The sequence below is a fragment of the Daucus carota genome, chromosome 2 (assembly GCF_001625215.2).
Source record: "Daucus carota subsp. sativus chromosome 2, DH1 v3.0, whole genome shotgun sequence".
NCBI classification, from domain to species: domain Eukaryota; kingdom Viridiplantae; phylum Streptophyta; class Magnoliopsida; order Apiales; family Apiaceae; genus Daucus; species Daucus carota.
This window is the reverse complement of record NC_030382.2, coordinates 3068681-3089932: the sequence shown is the minus strand read 5'-3', so window position 1 is coordinate 3089932 and position 21252 is coordinate 3068681. Positions and strand designations below refer to the sequence as shown.

Genomic DNA, 21252 nt, shown 5'->3' with positions numbered 1-21252 from the left:
CTCCCAAAAGACTGTAGATGTTAATATAGAATTAAACTCATCCCTAGCAGCATCCTCCCAAAAGGATGTTGCTATTGAAAATAGTCCTCAACCAGGGACACAGTTAAAAAGGGGGAGGGACACCACTTCTTCACCAATAAAAGCTTATGGGAGAAAGAAGATGAGAAGTGACAAAGTTAAGCACTCTGCACACACACAGGCATCCATTCTGGATTTTATGCCTTTAACTTCTCAAAGTCAGATTGATGTGACTCCAATAAATGTGGAGTCACAGCCCCCTTCTTCATCTCAACAAATCACCCATATTTATGATCTTACCATCTCTACTACTCAAACACAATCCCCAACCTCCTCTGTGGATGTGGAATTAATTCACACCACACTTGTAAATTCTCCATCTTTGGATTTCATGGAGAAGCCCCCCTCTGAGATTGATCATCATCATTTTGATGATTTGTTGGATCTTTCTCTTCCACTTCCTTCTTCTGTGACAGTGTGTTCTGTGGATTTTCCTTTAAAATCAATCACCACAGACTCAACTATCACAGCCTCTAAACCTATTTCTTCATTTTCTTCAACTGATCTCCCTCATCAGTTGAAAAGTGTTTGTCCTTCAACTGATCTGCTTAACAGCTCTCATCAGTTGAATGCCTCCTCTACCTATGTTTCAACTGATGTCCCTCATCAGTTGACAACTGCTGCTACTTCAATTAATTTACCTTTTTCTACAGCAGTTGATCACATGGTAGCACAAACACTTCTAGGATTGAGTGGAGTGAGCTATGGAGTGGAGAGGCAGCCTAGTGAGCTGTCAAAAGGAGAGGGTGTGGAGAGTCTGGCATTTTCTTCTAGCCAGGAAAAAGGAGAGGATAAGAGTGACCCTTTAGTAAGGGTAAGTGAGGGAGAGGTAAGTGGTGTGGTGAGCCAAGGGGAGCCCTTGATGCAAGAAAAGAGAGAAATTGAGAGAAATGCAGGTGTCAATGAAGGGTTTAGTGAACAAGAGTTTCAAGCTGAATACAGATCCATATTGGATAGTGTTTCACTAGACCCTGTGACTTTTACTCATGGGATGTCTTCTATTCAAGACTTTGCCAGATTGGATAATCAAGCAGCTGAGAGGCACCTCAATTTGATTCACACTACATCTTCTATGCTTAGAGCAAAGGAGGCACTTACAGCTCTGCCTGCCAATGCTGGAGATGATTTCCATTATGATGATAGTGATGAAGACCTCAATGATGCTCTTGAGGAATCTCTTGTTGAACAACCTACAACTTCTCTACCTTCATGGCTCTCCATGCAATCTGCCAATGCCATTGTTGTTAGCATGGAGCTGCAAAGGCAAGCTTCCACCATTCTTCAACCACAATCTGCAAGCTCATCCTCCTCTCCAGCCATCTCTGCCACTATTGCCAGTCAGGCTCTAGACAATCTCAAGCTTCATAAATATCAATCTCTCCATTTTCAGCATGAGATAGAGCATCTCAATTCTCTCATTGCCTCTGTCAAGACTGACCTGACCAAGCAAATTGATGAAAAGCTTCCAGCTAAAGTCAAATCAGCACTTTCTGCATCTGAGCAAAAGCAACTTCAATTGGAAAAGCAAGTGGAAGTTCTGGAAGGAAATGTCCATATCCTAAACTCTAGAATGGAAGAGATGTTGCAGCATCAAAGAATTCAGACTGGACTTCTTCAACATCTTCTTCTTGCCTCTGGTGTTTCACTTCCCAGTCCATCCCCTACACTTGCTGCTAACAAAAAGGGGGAGAAAGAATTACCAACTCCTGCAGAATTGATCAGCCAAATTCCTCCTCCTTTCCACACTGAAAGGGAAAAGCAAAAGATTGAAAGGATGAAAGAATTGGACTCTATTGCAAAGAGAGTGGCTCAACTGGGCAAGAAATCTTCTACAGCCACCACAGCTCAAATTTCTTTTCCAACCAAAACTACAATTCTCAGGGTGATTACACCTGAGATTGTTATTCCTTCCAAGACAGAAAAGGGTGAGCCATCATTTGTGAATGAGTTTAAGGCCATTCTATCTCCAAGCAATTGTGGTTACTCCAAGCCTAGAAAAGACTCAAGCTCAATCTACTTTCCACTAGCCAGGCCTGACAAAAATGAATACAAGCTTTTGGGCCAAGAGATCAAAAGTTACAAAGACTGTACAGATGTGGCTTTAAAAGCTCATTTTGCCATCATCTACAGAGAAGGCCAAAAGCTGTTTATTGGAACTGGCCATCCTCACTACTCATTTGCAAAAGCTGAAGAGGTGGCCAGAGAATGTGAAAAAGAGGAGCTTGAATCTCAACTCTTTTTAAATCAAGAAATAGAGGTTGATGAAAGGTATGCTATTGAGCTGGAAGAGGAGTTGGCAGCTGAGCTTCTAAATGAGAAAAGATTGCCTCTTGAATCTTCTCCAAAGAAAAAGAGAGTCAAATCTAAAACTAAGATGCCTGAGGCAGCCAAGAGAAGAGAAGAAGTGCCAGAAAAGTCTATCTCAAAGCCTTCCTATCCAATCAAGGACACCACAGTAGTACATCCAGATGTCAACTTCCATGATGAGCCAATAATGCCAAAGGAGGAGCCAATTGACTTGGAAGATATTCCAATTCCAGCTTTTCTTGTTCAAGAAACTTCCAAGCCTAAGAAGAAAGTCAAGTCTGTGGCTAAGAGGATGGCTAACCCTCCTAAACCTCCAAAAGAACCTGAAAATCCTGATGACTATCTCATCATTGCTAACATTGAAGAAATTTCTGAGTTGGAGCTGGAGCTGGATGATCTTCAAGAAGTAAGAGGAATAGAAGCAACTTCAAAATTACCTGAAAGATTGGTATTCTCTTACAAAAACAAGGGTGATGTCATCTGGCCTCTTCACAGAGTTCTGAATTCTGAGGGATTCAGTTCTCTAACAAAAATATATGGATCTATGAAGAGGACTGGAGGATTTACACCACCTGCAAAGCAAATGGTACTAAAGAGAATCCTTGAGATCAGGAAGGAATGGAACTCAGATGCTAGTCTGCAAAGAAGGCTGAAAATCCCCTACACTGGAAAGAAAATTCATCATGAACCTACTCCAGTCATGGAATTTAGGGACAATCAAGGTGTTAGGAGATTTTTCAGACCTAAAGATCAACTCAAGGTTGCTAGCTTGAATACTCTGAAGACTCTCCAATCCAAGCTCAACAGACAAGATAGTGATGAAGAATGGTTCTACAGGATCTTTCAGAAACAAATTAATATTCTTGAAGAAAAACTTAAGTCCAGAAGAAGAAGATCTTCTAGGAACAAGTAACTGCTCAATCTAGAGGAGCATAATCATCTGTAAACTTTTCTAACTCTTGTATTTAAATTCTGCATTTTATTTTATTAATGTTTTGTTATCATCAAGTGTAGAATTTATGTCTGCATCTTCTCCAGTCATAAATTGGGGGAGATTGTTAGGAATCAATAATTTTTGATGATAACATAAACATTTTGTAACATGTCTTACTTAGAATCTTTATCAAATTTCAGTTGTAATTGTTATATTTCTTATCTTTGGGAATTATCAACGGATGGGTAGAATAGGATGGCTAATTGTAAATATCCAATGCCATGTAATTTTATCTAAGTGAAGGATATTTAACTGATGAGATGTAACTATTCAACTGATAAAGACTGGATGATGTTTCAACTGATGAATATCAAGCATTCAACTGAAGACAAAGTATTCAACTGATGATGCTGAGGAATTCAACTGATGAGACTGGAACAGCATTCAACTGATGAAGTTTGTAATTCATTCAACTGATGAGCCTAGCATTCAACTGATAAAGTCAAGAGCAGTTGAAAGCAACCAGAACCTTCAACTGATGAAGTAAAGAGCAGTTGAAAGTGACTAGACACTACTAGAATTATGCTAATATACATCAGTTAAAAACTGATGTCCCGTATAAGTTCAACTGATGTTACTGTGGGCGATGTTAAAGGTCCCTGTCTTTAACATCAGTTAGTAACTGATGTAAAAGACCACTTATTACATCATTTCCACTTAAAAAACCGATATAATAAATCAATTTTCCAATTTTAACACACTTTTATCTTCTGAATATGATCATAATATGATATTCTAATCTAATCTAACATACTCTAGACATGCCAATTTATTAGTTTTTCCCCCAAAAAACGATGTTGTTGTAACCTTTTACATCGATTGCTCAAAAACACCGATGTCTATTTCTCTTTTTACATCGGTTTATTGCTAGAAACGATGTCTAAACATAGGGGAACCGATTTCTTTGTTATCATTAACAACGGTTTCTGTTAAGGTAGACGATGTCTATTGTTGTCATTAACATCGGTTATTAACCGATGTAAAAGCTCTATGCCTTTAACATCACCCACAAAGACATCGTTCGAGTTTATTGGTTACATCAGCTACTAACTGATGTCTATATCTTTTAACATCGATTCAACTATAAATGAACTGATGTTTTAACAATCAATAACATTAGTTCTAGTTATAGTGCCTGATGTTATAATGGTATATTAACATCAGTTATCTTTTCTAACCGATGTTATGCATTAATATAATTTGACATCATTTTACTGTATAAATGATGTCTAACCAACCTGTTTACAAAACCAAATCTGCAAAACTACCAAATACCAAACCAATTTCAGCATACCAAAATCAAAAGCGAAACTACCAAAATAAATTGCAAAACTACCAAAACCAATTGCAACACTACCAAAATCAAATGCAAAACTATCAAAATCAACCTCCAAATCTGATTTGCATTAATAAACCAATATAACCAACATTCAACCAATACACCATATATCCAAACATAAATTTAAAGTGCAGATCCTATAATATCCGATAACATGATCTAATTATGAGAATACAAACTACATAATTGATTGGATATAATCCAGTGTCTCGAGCCGAACGATGTCGAGGTCCGCCTTAGAGTAAGTCTTGCGACTCCTAGCAGCCCACTGGAAATATAACATACATGCAATTACCAAAATCAGTATGCATTTCTTAACTTAACTTTCTGCATTTTAATAATCTCATTTAAATACTTAAAATTATTCCACCTCTCCAAGAGGTAATACCGATACAGGCAATTAGTCCACCTCTCCATCATGTCCCCAATGTTAACCACAAAGGCCCTGCATAAACATTTACAGTTAGGAAAGGGTTCTAATTATACAATTTTACTGGTACAAAATATAAGTCAATAATATGTAATGACTAGTGATAGATTGGGTCATTGGTTATATAATGCAAGGAAATAAAATTATGCACCCTTTGCATAAATCCAAATTACCTTTTCGCAACTGGCCCATCCAAGTTCTAACTCAGATAAATTTTACTTGTGTATTAAACTTCTGATTTTCTTGCCTATTTTTTGTCAATTGTCTCGTCTTTTAACACCATAAATATAATAATTTTTTTAGAAGAGAAAAAACTGACTGATGTTCTCCAAATTACAAGAGCTTTGTGATTATGGACTTACCCGCTGATATGAGGTACATCTTCCCAGACCTGTGGCTTCTTAGCTTTTTCCCTACATACCTGTGTACTTCGAATGCTTAACCAAATAGCACAGACATGAATAAGGATATTAAAGCTAAGCGACATATTAAACATACCTGAAGTCCAGGAACCCCATCAGTCACTAAAAGAGTCATCATTCCATAATCTGAATGAGCTGATGAACCTAAAACCTTCTCGTCCAAAACACCTGTTCACCTGAAAATGAAAAGCTCAATAAACATTTTTTCCGAAGCATATCCTCTTGATTTCATGTTCCGGCAAGCAAAATAATACAAGAGAGCATAAGCTCGTTCACGTGGGCACTCATGTAGTCATGTTTCCAGTGTAAGAGACCTCCTGAATTCCTGAAACTTTAGATAAATAAAAAGAAACAACAAAGGAAGAAACATCTGAACAAAAAAGGACCAACAAACTACAAAGATTAGGATCAAATGATAAAAAAATTATTATTAACACAGTGAACTGTTCTATACATACTTATGTGTAACTAAGATTGAAGAAATGATGTTTATATTAACAATGACTTAATTGATGCAATCCCGTATAAATCAGGTTGTTTTTGTCAGATAAAGAAGTACTTCTATAGATAAGCACCTATTTAGCCAAAACACCTCACAACAAATAGATGTCACATTCACAATAAGACCAACAGAAGGCACAATACACATTTTCAAAGATTATTAAGTTTGAAAATGGTGTTTATAGAGTTAAGATAATACATACTATAAGTTAAGATATTATGGGGTAGAGATTTACTGTTCCAGTACATTAATATGTGAAACGTTAACGCACACCGTCAAAGAAAAAAAAATCTTATCCTAATTTATAGCATCAAGAAAGTATAAACTGGATATTATTATGATGAGACATGAATGTTACTATTAATATTATACAAGTAAACCTGGATAGTGTAGTAGACGAAGAAAAGGGTCCACGGGTCCATCTTTTTCAAAAAAGTCTTCTTCTAGGTTTAAAGCCAAAGCAATCAGAGATATCAACCTTCTTCCGGCAGCCCTAAGAAAGCACACACCAGTATATCATCAGAATGTCACAAGGTCTTGTTGCAACCTCACATATCTCAAATAAGAGAAGAAAATACAACATTGATCATACACAACATATCTCGCATCAGATAAGCAGGATCCAAACCCACATAGAAAGAATTTATGGTATACAAACACTCATATAAGGCATTACTAGACACAAACTTATTATTAGGAGCAGGCTTTGGTTATGCTGATGCAGATTTGATCGTAGCAAGGAGATATTTAACAGAAGTATGTTATCAAGTTAACACAACTTGCTACATTATCCATAAAGGTAATTTGACTGATTCCCATCATCAGCCAATTAACACATAAAAAACACTGAAATGTGACTACGACAAAGTATACTTACCTGACTTTTTCATAGTATAGTTCCATTGTGAATCTCCAAGATGGTAATATTTCTGAATTTTGCCAAGCATGAAAACTAATTTGGTAATCTCAAACTAGAAAGATATAGTGCAGTCCTTCAGATCATAATTATTACAATGATATATTACGCGTAAATTATGTAATGAGGAAATATATTTTCCAACTCAGATACAACCTACATATTTCCCTACTACCTGCCTCAATAATTTTGCAGCATCAAGGAAATAAAATAATGTTTGTTCATCGACCGACATGGGTTAGTATAAACATACCTCGTGAAGGCCACTGGTTCAGATAGCTTTTATCATCTTCTATGGGACCTATATAGATCGTCTCTTTCAGATCACCTGCATGTAATTTGGCTGATGGAGTCGATACAGACAATGTGAATATACAAGATCAGGAAACAGCTGTCTAGATGGTCTAATTAATAAGAAGACTATGAACTGAATGGTATAAGTGGATAATTTGGACGCGAGGACAGTAAAATATCACTCAAGATCATAAACTTTATATACAGTACCTTGGTAACGTAAAGAGGCATCTAGTCTTTCCGAACAAAGGGGAGTGTAACCTCTGTGCTCCTTCCAAGCCAATTTCATCTTCTCTTCGAGGGGAAGACAAAAGAAGTTTCTGCTCTCTTCAAGCGCTTTTTGTATCAACTCAATTTCTATCCCATGATTAATGAGATAAAAGAAACCAGTGCCCTTACATGCCTACACACATTTTTTGCAAAATTTTATATGAAATCTTATGAATCATACAGCTTTAACATGGCTATGACTTTCTACTAATTTTATGTTTAGATATAAAGACCGATAAATTTACGCATTTCGAGCAGGGGCAAGGTACTTTCTTAGGATTCTTGCAGTTTTGTTCAGCATAAATCAAGAATTTTTCAACACCAATTTCATAATCCAACGAATCCCTATCTTTCAAAATCCATTCTTTATCCATACTCGACATACCTACAACCTACCTGATGTGCATTCAAATTACAACAAATTACAAACAATCAGCATATTGAACACCAGTAAAAGCTTCATATATACACAATAGCACCAATCAGTATCATTATTCAACTAAACTAATATTCAACATAATCAGTAGCCCTATATACCAGAGATACAAATCACATATATATACCCCTAAACTAATAGCCCTATATACCAGAGATACAAATCACAAACACTAGCACAATAGCACAAAATTAACCCAATACCCCTAAAAATCAGTAGCCCTCATATATATACAAGAACACCCAAATCAAAAATCTTCATATGTAGACAATAGCACAATATAAACCAATAAAACAACTGATATGGCTCTGAAATTGGCCCTAAAAATTATTGGGTTATTTTTAGGCCGGGTCTGATTAAAGGCCAGAATATAAGGCCCGGATTCTGGGTTTATCATCCAAAATTCGTGGCTAGCAGATTGAGGTTATAAAAAGCCCGTTGGGCATCCATGTTTGAGAAACATGGGCTGCCCAAACTCAAGGCACGAGCCCCCAACCCGGTCAGGGCCCAGAACTCGAATCCTATTCCTACTAGGAGTCTGACTGACGAGTCCAGGACTCCAAGAGTCCTACAAGAACTCTGAATTTCATGGATAACTATCTAGAGTCCTAGATAACCTCCAGTAGCTCAAGATAAGGATCAGAGATCAGTCCTATCCTATCTCTGACTCAAATACCTATTTCTACTAGGACTCTAACACCAGGGATCCTACTTCTAATCAGTCTCTAACCCTGAGACATCTATATAAAGGGCTCTACCCCTCCAAAATAGAACTACGTTTTTTGACTTGATTCTTCACCCCGCTGAAGATACGTAGGCACCTCGTGAGGACCCGTCTGAGTTCCGACTCGCGAGATCAGTCAAAAAGCACGAAGCTCACCCCTCGATTTTTGATCCATAACATTTGGCGCCGTCTGTGGGAAGAAGACAACAACCATGGTGTCCACCAGATTACGCTCAGAAATTCATGCACCTTCAAATGGAGACAACACCGCAACCCAGGATCCACCCTTGTCTCAGGTCACCGCTGGAACCTCAAATCCCATCACCACCACACCACCAGTCACGTTGACCCTTGCTAGCAGTGGCACAACCACCGCTGCTCAAACCTCGATTCCTATGATTTTTGGCACGCTGCCCCCTCTGACTAATGTTGTGGCCACAGCCACTGATCATGGGACTCATTACTCTACCGTTGTGACAACCACAAGAGGACCAACAGATGAGTATGTAGTTTATACGGACGACTCTTCTGAAGATTCAGAGAGGGACTACGATATTCCCCCACGAAGAAGGAGAGATGGAAATCAGAGCCGAGGCTCCCAGCACAACATTAGGCCGAATAACCCCGAGTCCCGTCGACCCACGGACCAGGAGTATGAAGCTAGGATTCGAGCTTATGAACAGGAGATAGCTCAATTGAAAAGAGACAGGGCGGCACAACAGGCCAGGCAGCCACCGCCCGAACCTCGACAAAGGACTGAAAACCCTCAGAACTCAGGTATGAATAGAATTCACTTGTTGGCTGCAGGTGATCCAGAGAACCCGATCCCCCCATTCACCGAGGAAATCATGGCAGCAAGGATTTCTCGAAAGTTCAAATTGCCCACTATTAAGGCATATGATGGAACGGGTGACCCCGCGAATCATGTACGAACCTTCATGAATGCATTGCTGTTGCAACCAGTCACGGAGGCCATCAAGTGTCGAGCCTTCCCCCAAACCTTGAGCGGGATGGCTCAGCACTGGTATAGTCGACTACCCCCTAACTCTATATCCTCGTTCGGAGATTTGAGCCGAGCTTTCATAGGACAGTTTATTGGGAGTAAGACCCACGCTAAGAGTTCAGCCTCGTTGATGAACCTTCACCAAGGCAGGAACGAATCCCTTCGAGACTATATGAATAGGTTCACTAAGGAGGCGCTCAAAGTCCCGGATTTGGACCAAAAGGTAGCGATGATCGCCCTTCAACAAGGAACCACGGATGATAATTTCCGCCGCTCACTAGCCAAGAGGGCCCCTGACAACATGAATGAGCTCCAAGAGAGAGCCGGGAAGTATATTAAGGCGGAGGAAAGCATGAGAAAATCCCAGAATAACCAGGGACCAACCACGGACTCTAAGAAGCGTGGGAACGATACTGAATATGATGCTGATAACAAGTATTTGAAAAGGGATGATGGTGAAAAGTCACAATCAGGACCGAGGTTCACTGAGTATGCAAGGCTGAATGCCCCTAGGAGTCAGATTCTGATGGAAATTGAGAAAGAGGGAGGAGTTCGATGGCCGAAGCCAATTAGGACTGACCCCGAAAAAAGAAACAAGGACTTGTATTGCAGGTTTCATAAGGATACAGGACATAAGACCGATGATTGTCGGCAGTTGAAGGATGAGATTGAGTTTTTGATCCGGAAAGGCAAGTTGTCCAGGTATACTAAGGATGTAGATAGGAATCCCCATGACAATGATAGTCGCGATAGGGACAATGATGATCATGATAGGAGAACCGAGCCTCGAGGGCCCGTGATCAATATGATCTCTGGAGGACCGACTGCAGCAGGCTTGTCTAGTAACTCACGAAAAGCTTATGCTCGTGAAGTGATGTGTATCGTTGGAGAACCCCCGAAGAGGGCCAAGACCGAGATTGCGTTAACCTTTGATGATTCTGATCTAGAAGGGGTGAAGTTCCCCCATGACGACCCGTTGGTCATAACTCCCGTTATTGGAAACTCATCTATTAAGAGGGTTCTTGTTGATAATGGAGCTTCTGTAGACATCCTCTTCTATGATGCTTATCAAAAGATGGGGTATGCTGATTCACAGTTGACACCGTCCAACATGCCGATCTATGGTTTCAACGGAGTAGAATCCAAGATTGAAGGAATAATCCAATTACCAGTAACCATGGGAGCAGAGCCACGACAGGCCACTTATATGTTGAATTTTATGGTCATTAAGGCCTCATCAACCTACAACGCTATCCTAGGAAGGACAGGGATGCATGCTTTTAAAGCCATAGCATCCACATATCACTTGAAAATCAAGTTCCCCACAAGAAACGGGGTAGGAGAAGAAAAAGGAGACCAGAAAATGGCCAGGAGTTGTTATGTTGCAGCCTTGAAACCCGGGGGAGTCGGGGGGCAGGTTCTATCAATTAAGGAATTGGTTCCCATCTCCTTGTTCCGAGGTAAACCAGAAAAGGTTATGGCGTTTGATCTTAAGAATGCAAGAGCCACGTATTGGCGCTTAGCTAATAAGATGTTTAAGCATCTAAATGAGAAGACCGTGGAGGTCTATGTCAATGATATGCTAGTGAAGAGCTTGAAGAAAGCTGATCACCTTGAGCGCCTGAGAGAGGCTTTCAGAGTCCTGAGGACAAATAAGATCGAAGTCTTGACTGACCAACCCCTTAGGATGATAATGCATAGCCCGAAGGCTAGTGGAAGATTGATTAAGTGGGCAGTAGAGCTTGAAAATTTCGACATTCGATACAAGCCACGGGTGGCAATCAAAGCTCAAGCTCTGGCTGACTTCCTAGTTAAATGCACCATTGACAACCAGGAAGTCGGGGGGCAGGAGAGTAGGGTAGAGGAACCCAAAGAAGAGGAGAAACTTAATGAGCTTTTTGACGAAGTTTCAAAAACAAATGGTGCAGGGCTTGTGCTCCAAACCCCTGATGGGTTCGTCATTGAGTTTTCTACAAAGCAAGATTTCCCGGCCACAAATAACGAGGCTGAATGTGAAGCCTTATTGGCGTGCCTTGGACTAGCTAGAACTCTGAGAATCAAGAACTTAAAAGTCTGTGGAGACTCAAGACTTGAAGTCTTTCAGTTAGCTTATGGAGCCAAAGCAGTGGTGTCACTAGTCGCGACTCGTACAACTTTCAGACCCTGGATGGAGCCAAGGTTCCAAGGAGTTGGCACGCCACCAACTTGAAGATTTATTATGTTTGATTGTCTTAGTAAGTAGATCACCATTGAATAAGGTCTGATAGACCATTGTCATTTAGTTTTAAACTTTCTTGATTTCAGTTATTTATCTCTTCTACTATAGTTTCAATAAAATTTCTCGAGGATTGTTCCATATCTAATGTTTCAATGTTTTCCTTGAGTATTTGTTTATCTACAACGAATTAATCAACTCGAAACAGGGGTTCTATGGTCTTTCTGTGGCCCTCAGCTTGATCCTTCCAAGCTTTAGCCTGAGAAAGCCTAATACAACCCCATTATAGAATAAGCCTAGAAATGGCCCCTAAAACACATGCCATGGCTCAGTCTTAGTTAAGAGATTGGCCTATGATATGCCTAAGGGATTATTGTTTGACTTAACAAATAAAAAACTAGTCTCGATTAGACAATAAGCTAACTAGACACAGCGAGTCTCGGCTTTAAAAGCCTTCTAAACTCCTAGATCAACCTGAACTAGGTCTATCATAATCAAACATGATTACGCTCGAGAGCGCCCAATGAGCGCCTTGGGAGCGCCCTATAAGCGCCCCAGGAGCGCCAAGAACGCCTGAGGAGTGCCTGATAACACTCACCATGGAGACCTGGGCTCCCAACACGCCCTAAATCGACCTGGGTGAGGTCGACAATCAACATGGTGTTGGAAAACACCCAACGCTCGAGAGCGCCCTAGAAGCGCCTTGGGAGCGCCCTATGAGCGCCCCAGGAGCGCCTAGAACAACCGAGGAGCGCTTGGGGACCCAACGCCCTAAGTGCGCCTTGCAAGCGCCCTAAGTGCATCTGATGACCTGGGTGAGCTCCACAATCAACTTAGGTGCCAAAAGGCGCGCAACATCCAAGTGCGCCCTAGAGCGGCCAACGAGCTCCCTGGGAGCGCTCTATGAGCGCCCCAGGAGCGCCAAGAGCGCCCGAGGTGCGCCTGAGGACCTCACCAGCGTCGACCTGGGCACCAGGGATGCCCTAAATCGACCTGGGTGAGGTCGACAACTGACTTGGGTGTCAAAAAAACACCCAACGCCCGAGAGCGCCCGATAAGCGCCCTGGGAGCGTCCTATGAGCGCCCCACGAGCGCCAATAGCGCCCGAGGTGCGCCTGAGGACCTCACCAGCGTCGACCTGGGCACCAAGGATGCCCTAAATCGACCTGGGTGAGGTCGAAAACTGACTTGGGTGTCAAATAACACCCAACGCCCGAGAGCGCCCAAAAAGCGCCCTGAGAGCGCCCTATGAGCGCCCCAGGAGCCCCAATAGCGCCCGAGGTGCGCCTGAGGACCTCACCAGCTTCGACCTGATCACCAAGGATGCCCTAAATCGACCTGGGTGAGGTCGAAAACTAACTTGGGTGTCAAATAACACCCAACGCCCGAGAGCGCCCGAGAAGCGCCCTGGGAGCGCCTCATGAACGCCCCGAGAGCCCCAATAGCGCCCGAGGTGCGCCTGAGGACCTCACCAGCTTCGACCTGGGCACCAAGGATGCCCTAAATCGACCTGGGTGAGGTCGAAAACTGACTTGGGTGTTAAAAAACCCCTAACGCCCGAGAGCGCCCGAGAAGCGCCCTGGGAGCGCCCTATGAGCGCCCCAGGAGCGCCAAGAGCGCCCGAGGTGCGCTTGAGGACCTCACCACCGTCGACCTGGGCACCTAAAATGCCCTAAATCGACCTGGGTGAGGTCGACAATCGACTTAGGTGTTAAAAAACACCTAACGCCCGAGAGCGCCCGAGAAGCGCCTTGGGAGCGCCCTATGAGCGCCCCAGGAGCGCCAAGAGCGCCCGAGGTGCGCCTGAGGACCTCACCACCGTCGACCTGGGCACCTAAAATGCCCTAAATCGACCTGGGTGAGGTCGACAATCGACTTAGGTGACAAAAAACACCTAACGCCCGAGAGCGCCCGAGAAGCGCCCTGGGAGCGCCCTATGAGCGCCCCAGGAGCGCCACGAGCGCCCGAGGTGCGCCTGAGGACCTCAACAGCGTCGACCTGGGCACCAAGGATGCCCTAAATCGACCTGGGTGAGGTCGACAACTGACTTGGGTGTCAAAAAACACCTAATGACCGTGAGCGCCCATAAGCGCCCGAGGTGCGCCCACGGTGCGCGCGAGCGTCGACCTGGGCGAGGTCGAGCGCCCATGAGCGCCCGAGCTGCGCGCCAGCATCGACCTGGACGCCCTGAGCGCCCTAAATCGACCTGGGCGAGGTCGAGCGCCCCTGAGCGCCCGAGGTGCGCCCGAGTTGCGCGTCAGCGTCGACCTGGACGCCCTGAGCGCCCTAAATCGACCTGGGCGAGGTCTGGCGCCCTGGAAGCGCCCGGAAAACGCTCAAAAAGCGCCCCAGAACACTTGATGTACCCCCAAAATGCCTCGGATCGACTAAGGAAAGTCTAGAATCGGCCTAGATGGCTGACCTTACTCAGAATAGGCCCGAGAAGTGATTGAAAAGGCTTGAAAAGTCGTCTGAGATGCTCTAAAACTTTAGAAAAGTTTCTACGAAACTTATCCAAAGTTGGGGGGCAAATGATATGGCTCTGAAATTGGCCCTAAAAATTATTGGGTTATTTTTAGGCCGGGTCTGATTAAAGGCCAGAATATAAGGCCCGGATTCTGGGTTTATCATCCAAAATTCGTGGCTAGCAGATTGAGGTTATAAAAAGCCCGTTGGGCATCCATGTTTGAGAAACATGGGCTGCCCAAACTCAAGGCACGAGCCCCCAACCCGGTCAGGGCCCAGAACTCGAATCCTATTCCTACTAGGAGTCTGACTGACGAGTCCAGGACTCCAAGAGTCCTACAAGAACTCTGAATTTCATGGATAACTATCTAGAGTCCTAGATAACCTCCAGTAGCTCAAGATAAGGATCAGAGATCAGTCCTATCCTATCTCTGACTCAAATACCTATTTCTACTAGGACTCTAACACCAGGGATCCTACTTCTAATCAGTCTCTAACCCTGAGACATCTATATAAAGGGCTCTACCCCTCCAAAATAGAACTACGTTTTTTGACTTGATTCTTCACCCCGCTGAAGATACGTAGGCACCTCGTGAGGACCCGTCTGAGTTCCGACTCGCGAGATCAGTCAAAAAGCACGAAGCTCACCCCTCGATTTTTGATCCATAACAACAACCAAACATAGCAAGTATAGAGCAATTAAAGCTTACTAACTCAATAAATAAGCTCCAATCGACTGATTAAGCTCAAGCTTCGAGCAGTTGAAATCGAGGTCGCGACTAGCAGCTAGCAGCTCTTGGAGCTCGGGACTGAAGAAGCAGCTCTCGGAATCGAGGCTGTACAGCTCGGAATCGAGAAGTAGCGCCTAAACTCGGACGGAGATGGTGAATCAAGCTCGCGCGATATCTAGGGTTCTTGAGAGCAGAGAGGGGTGTGTGTCGGGTGTGTTCGAGAGAGGGGTGTCTGAATGTTTTAAGCGGATGGATTCGATATATGTTTTTAAGTTTTGTTTTAATTATTTTGTGTTATGTTTTTTGATTTATATTTGTAATGTGTTGGGTTGTAATGTGTTGGGTAATTTTAATTTGTGTGTGTATGTGAGGAGAGTAGTTTTAATTAGTTTAATATTTTAATTTAGGGGAATAATTATAATTTTTAATATTTTAAATTTATAATATATATGATTTAATTTGTGTATTTTAATTATTTTTATATTTTAAAATTATATATATATATATATATATATGATTTTGTATTTTAATGATTTTGATTATATAAATATTTTATATGTATGTATTTGTGGTTAAATGATTTTAGTTTAAAGTTTTATGTTATGAATATTGGAGGGAGATGAAATTTGTTTAAGGGAGGGAAGTTGAAATTTTATAAGGGAGGGAGATTTTTGATAAGGGGGGAAATGGGGGTGAGAATGGTGGATTTTTTTTTTTAAACACGCACCTTACACATCAGTTGCATAAATAACTGATGTCTAAAGCACTTTAACACATCAGTTTAAGTGAAAATGATGTTAAAAGCATTTTTAACATCAGTGGCAATTCTAACTGATGTCTGAAGTGCGATGTCTATTCCACTTTTTCTAGTAGTGAGAGCTTAAGTCTGACAAATCACATGGATCGAATTACACTAAAATAGACATGGAAGCCTAATTAGGAAAATAAAGAAGAAGCAGAAACATACTTATCTCATGCAGTGCAATCTGGATCAAATCAAGATGATGGTCAAAGATGAAGACATCTCAGAAAGCATGCATAAGACAAAGTTGTGCAGCATTGTTTTTAGATTAGAGTGCATTTTGTAATCTAGCTAAAAACTTTGTAAAACTTGGAGTATATAACCAAGTTAGAAGCATCAGTTGAACTTGTTCAAATTACTTGAGAGAAAAATCTGAGAGTTAGAACTTGTTTGAGTGATGAACCAGCAGCTGTGCGAATTGTAATCAATCCACAGATTCTTCTATATAAAATCTCACGGGTGGATCTTTCAATCCACCCGTATTTTTAAATACTTGGTGTGTTCTGTTTTGCTGTGATTAAGTGTATTGCTTCTTGAATCTTTTAATTTGTAAAAGATTGTATTCAACCCCCCCTTCTACAATCTTTCTAATAGTTGGTGTAAAATAACATCTTATTACCAGAAAAGCTTAATTAATGCTCCCCCAGTACGTTATTTGTCCTGTTGCTTCTTTCCCACTTCTTTTGCTTCCTGTCTGTGCATAATTCTATTAAATTTAACTAAAATTCCTCAAATGGAAGGACATTGAGCTGCTGCACATTCAAGTCCATTTTGTTTTGAGCTCAACTCCGTCGCTGTGGTGCTTACTATTCCTGATTCAAGCCATGAATTCAAATTTAAATCAATGGTCACTCCTCAGCAGCTGCAACTTACGAACCCTAATCCACAAAATTCAAATCTCCAGCTCTCAAATTGATTATCAGCTAGCGAATTTTCCGCATATTAATGAGAGAGGTATGTATTTTCCATGTATTGTTTTCGGTTTAATGGTAGATGTTTTCTTTGTAGATGATAACAGACGGTTTCTCCTTACTTTCAGGCTAATTGGGATCATCTCAAGCTTGATAATTTCACCTCCTTGCAAGGTGATTTTGCTTACATTCTGTTGTATTTTCCATGTATTGTTTATGATGGTGGTTACAATCTGTTGTATTTATGATGGTGGTTACATTCCGTTGTATTTATGATGGTGGTTCCATTCTGTTGTATTTATGGCGTGTTTATTTGGTTGATTACAACTGAGATGTAGACAGCCCAGTTCGAAGGAGAAGAAAGATTCATGGGTCGAACACAACACATCAGGAATCCTCCAATACACAGAGTGAGTTTCAACCAACACTGCTCACATGTAAAACCATTTATTAATAGTTCAAATAACTGTTGTAAAATGAATTGTTGCCTCAAACAACCTGTTTTTTTAGGTGTATTGAATGGCAGTCCCATTTCTCATGGATTCCATACTCCTCCTGTGCCCACATTCAACTCTAGACAACCACTGTCCAACATAAGAAATTTAGGTGGTATGTGCACTGTCCTTTAATTTCATTTATGTCGAATCTATGTTTTAATTCACTATTTCTGTTGTTAGTAAAACAAACAGTGTTAGTACAGCATTTTTTTATTCCTACCTATATTTTTAGGTGGATTGAATGCCAGTCCCAGCTCTGTTGTTGGTAATTCTCATGGGTTCCGTACTCCCAATGTGCACACATTGAACTCTAGGCAACCACTCTCCAACATAACAAATTTAGGCGGTATGCTCATTTTCTTTGTGTTCCATTTATGTCGATTTGTTCTGATAATGAAGGTAACCGTTAAAGAAACAGTGTTAGTAAAGATATTGTTGCATTTTCTACCTATTATTTTAGGTGTGTTGACAGGCAGTCCCACTTCTGAATCACATGGATTCCATACTCCCCCTCTGGCCACATTGAACACTATACAACCACTCTCCAACATAACAAATTTAGAAGGTATGCGCATTTTCTTTGTGTTTCATTTATGTCGATTGTGTGTTTTCATTCACCAATTGTTATCATAATAATGATTTTGTATTTTCATTCACCATTTCTTATTTTTGGCGATTGTGTGTTTTCATTCACTATTTGTTATGATAATAATAAAGGTAATCCTACAAGGAACTGTGGGCGTAAGGCAGCTACCCGTCGTGCTGCCACGTCCGAAAATACTCCCTAGACTGCACCCAGAGATTCAACAGGTTGTGATATTACAATCCTATCAAAATATATAGCTGCTTTCTAAATTATGATTTCTTTATTCATTTGGATATATGATAGATTTCTTTATTCATTTGGACAGTCCCATGCTCTCATATATTCAAGAATTTATTTGGTGCAACAAATACTCCCCGTACAAGTAGCATTGTCCGTTCTGGAGCCTTCCGAAGTACAACCTCATCGAACAATACCTCCTGTTCTGCAAGAAATTTTACGCCAGGTACTTTGTTTGCCACATATTTAAGAGTTCATGGAATATGTTTTATTAGTACATGGATTGCATTTTATTTATGCTGCTGCCTGTTTGACACCATTTGTTGGTGCATTGTTTTATTTTAGATATGTTAAATGCTGAGTCTAATGGAATTGATTCAACACCTCTGCCTATGTACCCGTCTAGACAACCACCTTCCAATATAACAAATGTTTCTGGTAAACCTTTGTATTACAATGTTTATCTTATGATTTTGTGTACCTTTTATTTTGAGAATACATAACATTTTACCGGCTTATAACTTAGGCACCCGTACAACAAATCGTGTGCATAAAGCAGCAACCCGCAGTACTACCACATCCACCAATAACCCTGAATCTGCACCCAATAAGAAAACAGGTTGCACTCTTAAAATTAAAACAGAATATATAGCTCCAGAATGTAATGATATTTCACAGAATTAATGAGTTAATTTTTTTTGCACAGTCCCACGTTCTGATATATTCAAGAATCTATTTGCTTCAGCAAATAGTCCTCAGTCATGTACAACACAGAATGTTAGAAACCGTTCTGTTGACACTACACAAGTACGCTGTTCACGGTTGTTTCAGCCAACAAATGATGACACCAATTACGAAGAAATTGGTAAAAAAAACTATCCTTAAGAATCTGGTTAGATCCTGCAATTCTTTAATTATTCGAACACTAATGACTCAAATGTGTTTATTGCCATTAGAGAATTCCCGTCCTACTGATATACCTTCTGAAGACGAAGAACGGCTCTCTGATTATGGTAATACTTTAGAGCATCTAACTTTTTAATGATGCCTGCCTAATTCTATTTCCCTATCTTTTTTAAAATTACAAATTATGTTATGTAGATGGCAGTGAAGTCTCTGAAGACTCATCAGAACCGGAGCCATTTGAAGACGCTCCTCCTATGCATCAAGGTAGTTTGTTCTTTTCATACCACTATTTCTCTACAAGAATTTGTAATGGAGGCTTTAAATTTTTTGCAGTGCCAAATGGCTATGCCTCTTTGGGACCTCCTACCGAGTGCTGTAACAAATGTCATGCTATTATGTGGAAAGAGGAGAGGGTGAATAAAAATGTTACGAAGGGCATCCCTAAGTTTAGCACATGTTGTGGACAAGGTACCATTAAACTTCCACTGACTCCACCAACTCCTGATTACCTCATGCATTTGTACACTGATAAAAACAAGTCCAAGCATTTTAAGCAGCATATCCGTCTATACAATGCAATGTTTTCCTTTACTTCAACTGGTGGAAAAGTAGACTACTCAATTAATCGTGGAAGAGCTCCTTATGTATATCGTCTCAATGGTCAAAATCACCATGTCTTTGGGACACTCATCCCTGATGATGGAAAAGATCTGAAGTTTTGTCAACTTTATATATATGACACTGAACATGAGGTGCAGAATAGGATGAAATGGGTAAGAGTTGATGATGGTGAGCCTGTCAATTCTGAGATTGTTGAAGGCTTGATAAGGATGTTAGATGAAACTAATCAGCTGGTTAGGAAGTTTAGACAAGCCAGGGATCGCTTCAAAGAGCAGCCAATAAGGAATTTGAGAATAAAAATGAAAGTCTGCCGTTCGGAGAGTGGCCGTGAAAATAATATCGGGCCATCAGATGAGGTAGCTGCTGTTCTGGTTGGAGACATAAACACTACAGTTGGTGAAAGGGATATTATTATTGAGAAGACTAATATTGATCCTAATGTAAAAGATTTTGAACGTATCTGCTCTGTACACCCCTCACTTATGGCTCTTCAATACCCACTACTGTTCCCCATGGGTGAAGATGGTTACCATGATGAGATTCCATATGTTGATCCTGACAACCAGAACAAGAAGAAGAGGAAACGGATTACCATGAAAGAGTACTACTCTTACAAACTACAAGTTCGAAAAAATGATGGTATTCATGCTCATCTTTGTCTGCTTTTGTTTTGACTTCATTTTCACAATGTTTTCAAAAGCTAATGAAATAAAATTTTGCTAAACAGGTCTCACAGTTCGTTTGGGTGGGCGTTTGTTCCAACAATATGTCGTTGATGCTTTCTCTACTGTAGAGCAGGCGCGTTTGTGGTGGCTACGTACTCATCAAAAGATTTTGCGTAGTGATTTATATACCAATATTTCCAAGAAACTTCAGAAGGGGAATACCGATACTGCTAATGTTGGTAAAGGTTTCATTTTACCAGCTAATTTCTTGGGATCCAGGCGATATATGCAGCAGAATTTTCAAGACGCACTAGCTGTCTGCCGCGTCATAGGCCATCCAGATATTTTCCTCACAATGACCTGCAATGCTTTATGGGATGAAATTTTACATATGATGAAGCATCTACCAGGCTGCTCACCACAAAACTCTCCTGACATTATTGCAAGAGTATTTCACCAGAAGCTACAACAAATTGTTGATGACATCAAAAAGAAGAATTATTTTGGTACCTGCCTAGGAGGTACTATTTAAATTATGTAGTAATTAATATTCATTCACATCATTTCATTTATTTCCATTTCGCGAATACTGATATTAATTTCATTTGTTAGTCATGTATGTGGTGGAGTTTCAAAAACGTGGTCTACCGCATGTACTGTTCGCAAAAATCTACACGCAAGCGCACGTGATCATAAGTAATATATTTGTTCGTTCCCACAGAGACTGGTGAATTAAGAATACGCACCTATGCAACAATGTATGGGTAATTTTCACTGCTAAGACAATTAACAAGGATGTGTTCTTTTATACTAATAACTAAAATTACTAATCAAATTCAGAATAGGAAAACACATGAGATTCTAATTTCATTATCGAATTCATCTAGAATTGAAATTACT

General features: G+C 40.8%; 2 protein-coding genes across 2 annotated transcripts; one reads left to right on the top strand and one right to left on the bottom strand.

The window, feature by feature from the left end:
• Window positions 1–4773: 4773 nt before the first annotated feature.
• Window positions 4774–15356, bottom strand: LOC135150893 (2-oxoglutarate-dependent dioxygenase gloC-like). The gene is made up of 9 exons (XM_064088526.1): window positions 15111–15356; window positions 7493–7685; window positions 7242–7316; window positions 6950–7001; window positions 6453–6565; window positions 5647–5746; window positions 5511–5569; window positions 5089–5163; window positions 4774–4986 (listed from the first exon to the last, which is right to left on the bottom strand). Exons 2-6 carry the CDS (start codon window positions 7569–7571, stop codon window positions 5715–5717), a joined length of 351 nt encoding a protein of 116 aa, XP_063944596.1. The 5' UTR covers window positions 7572–7685; window positions 15111–15356; the 3' UTR covers window positions 4774–4986; window positions 5089–5163; window positions 5511–5569; window positions 5647–5714.
• Window positions 15357–16874: 1518 nt separating this feature from the next.
• LOC108192666 (uncharacterized) lies at window positions 16875–20884 on the top strand. The gene is made up of 11 exons (XM_017373469.2): window positions 16875–16883; window positions 16969–17014; window positions 17570–17683; window positions 17798–17902; window positions 18506–18598; window positions 18687–18779; window positions 18867–19025; window positions 19117–19173; window positions 19262–19330; window positions 19400–20326; window positions 20415–20884. The coding sequence occupies exons 1-11, from the start codon at window positions 16875–16877 to the stop codon at window positions 20882–20884; spliced, it is 2142 nt and encodes a 713-aa protein (XP_017228958.2).
• Window positions 20885–21252: the final 368 nt, after the last annotated feature.

Bases quoted from the DNA above. Each gene is read 5' to 3' on its own strand.
- LOC135150893 (XM_064088526.1), bottom strand. From the start codon at position 7,571: ATGAAATTGGCTTGGAAGGAGCACAGAGGTTACACTCCCCTTTGTTCG. The intron at 7,002-7,241 runs GTATGTTTATAC...GGCAAAATTCAG, and splicing joins GAACCAGTGGCCTTCACGAG to AAATATTACCATCTTGGAGA. The intron at 5,747-6,452 runs GTTTACTTGTAT...TTTCATTTTCAG, and splicing joins TCGTCTACTACACTATCCAG to GTGAACAGGTGTTTTGGACG.
- LOC108192666 (XM_017373469.2), top strand. The intron at 17,015-17,569 runs GTGATTTTGCTT...CTATATTTTTAG, and splicing joins TAATTTCACCTCCTTGCAAG to GTGGATTGAATGCCAGTCCC. The intron at 19,174-19,261 runs GTAATACTTTAG...TATGTTATGTAG, and splicing joins AGAACGGCTCTCTGATTATG to ATGGCAGTGAAGTCTCTGAA.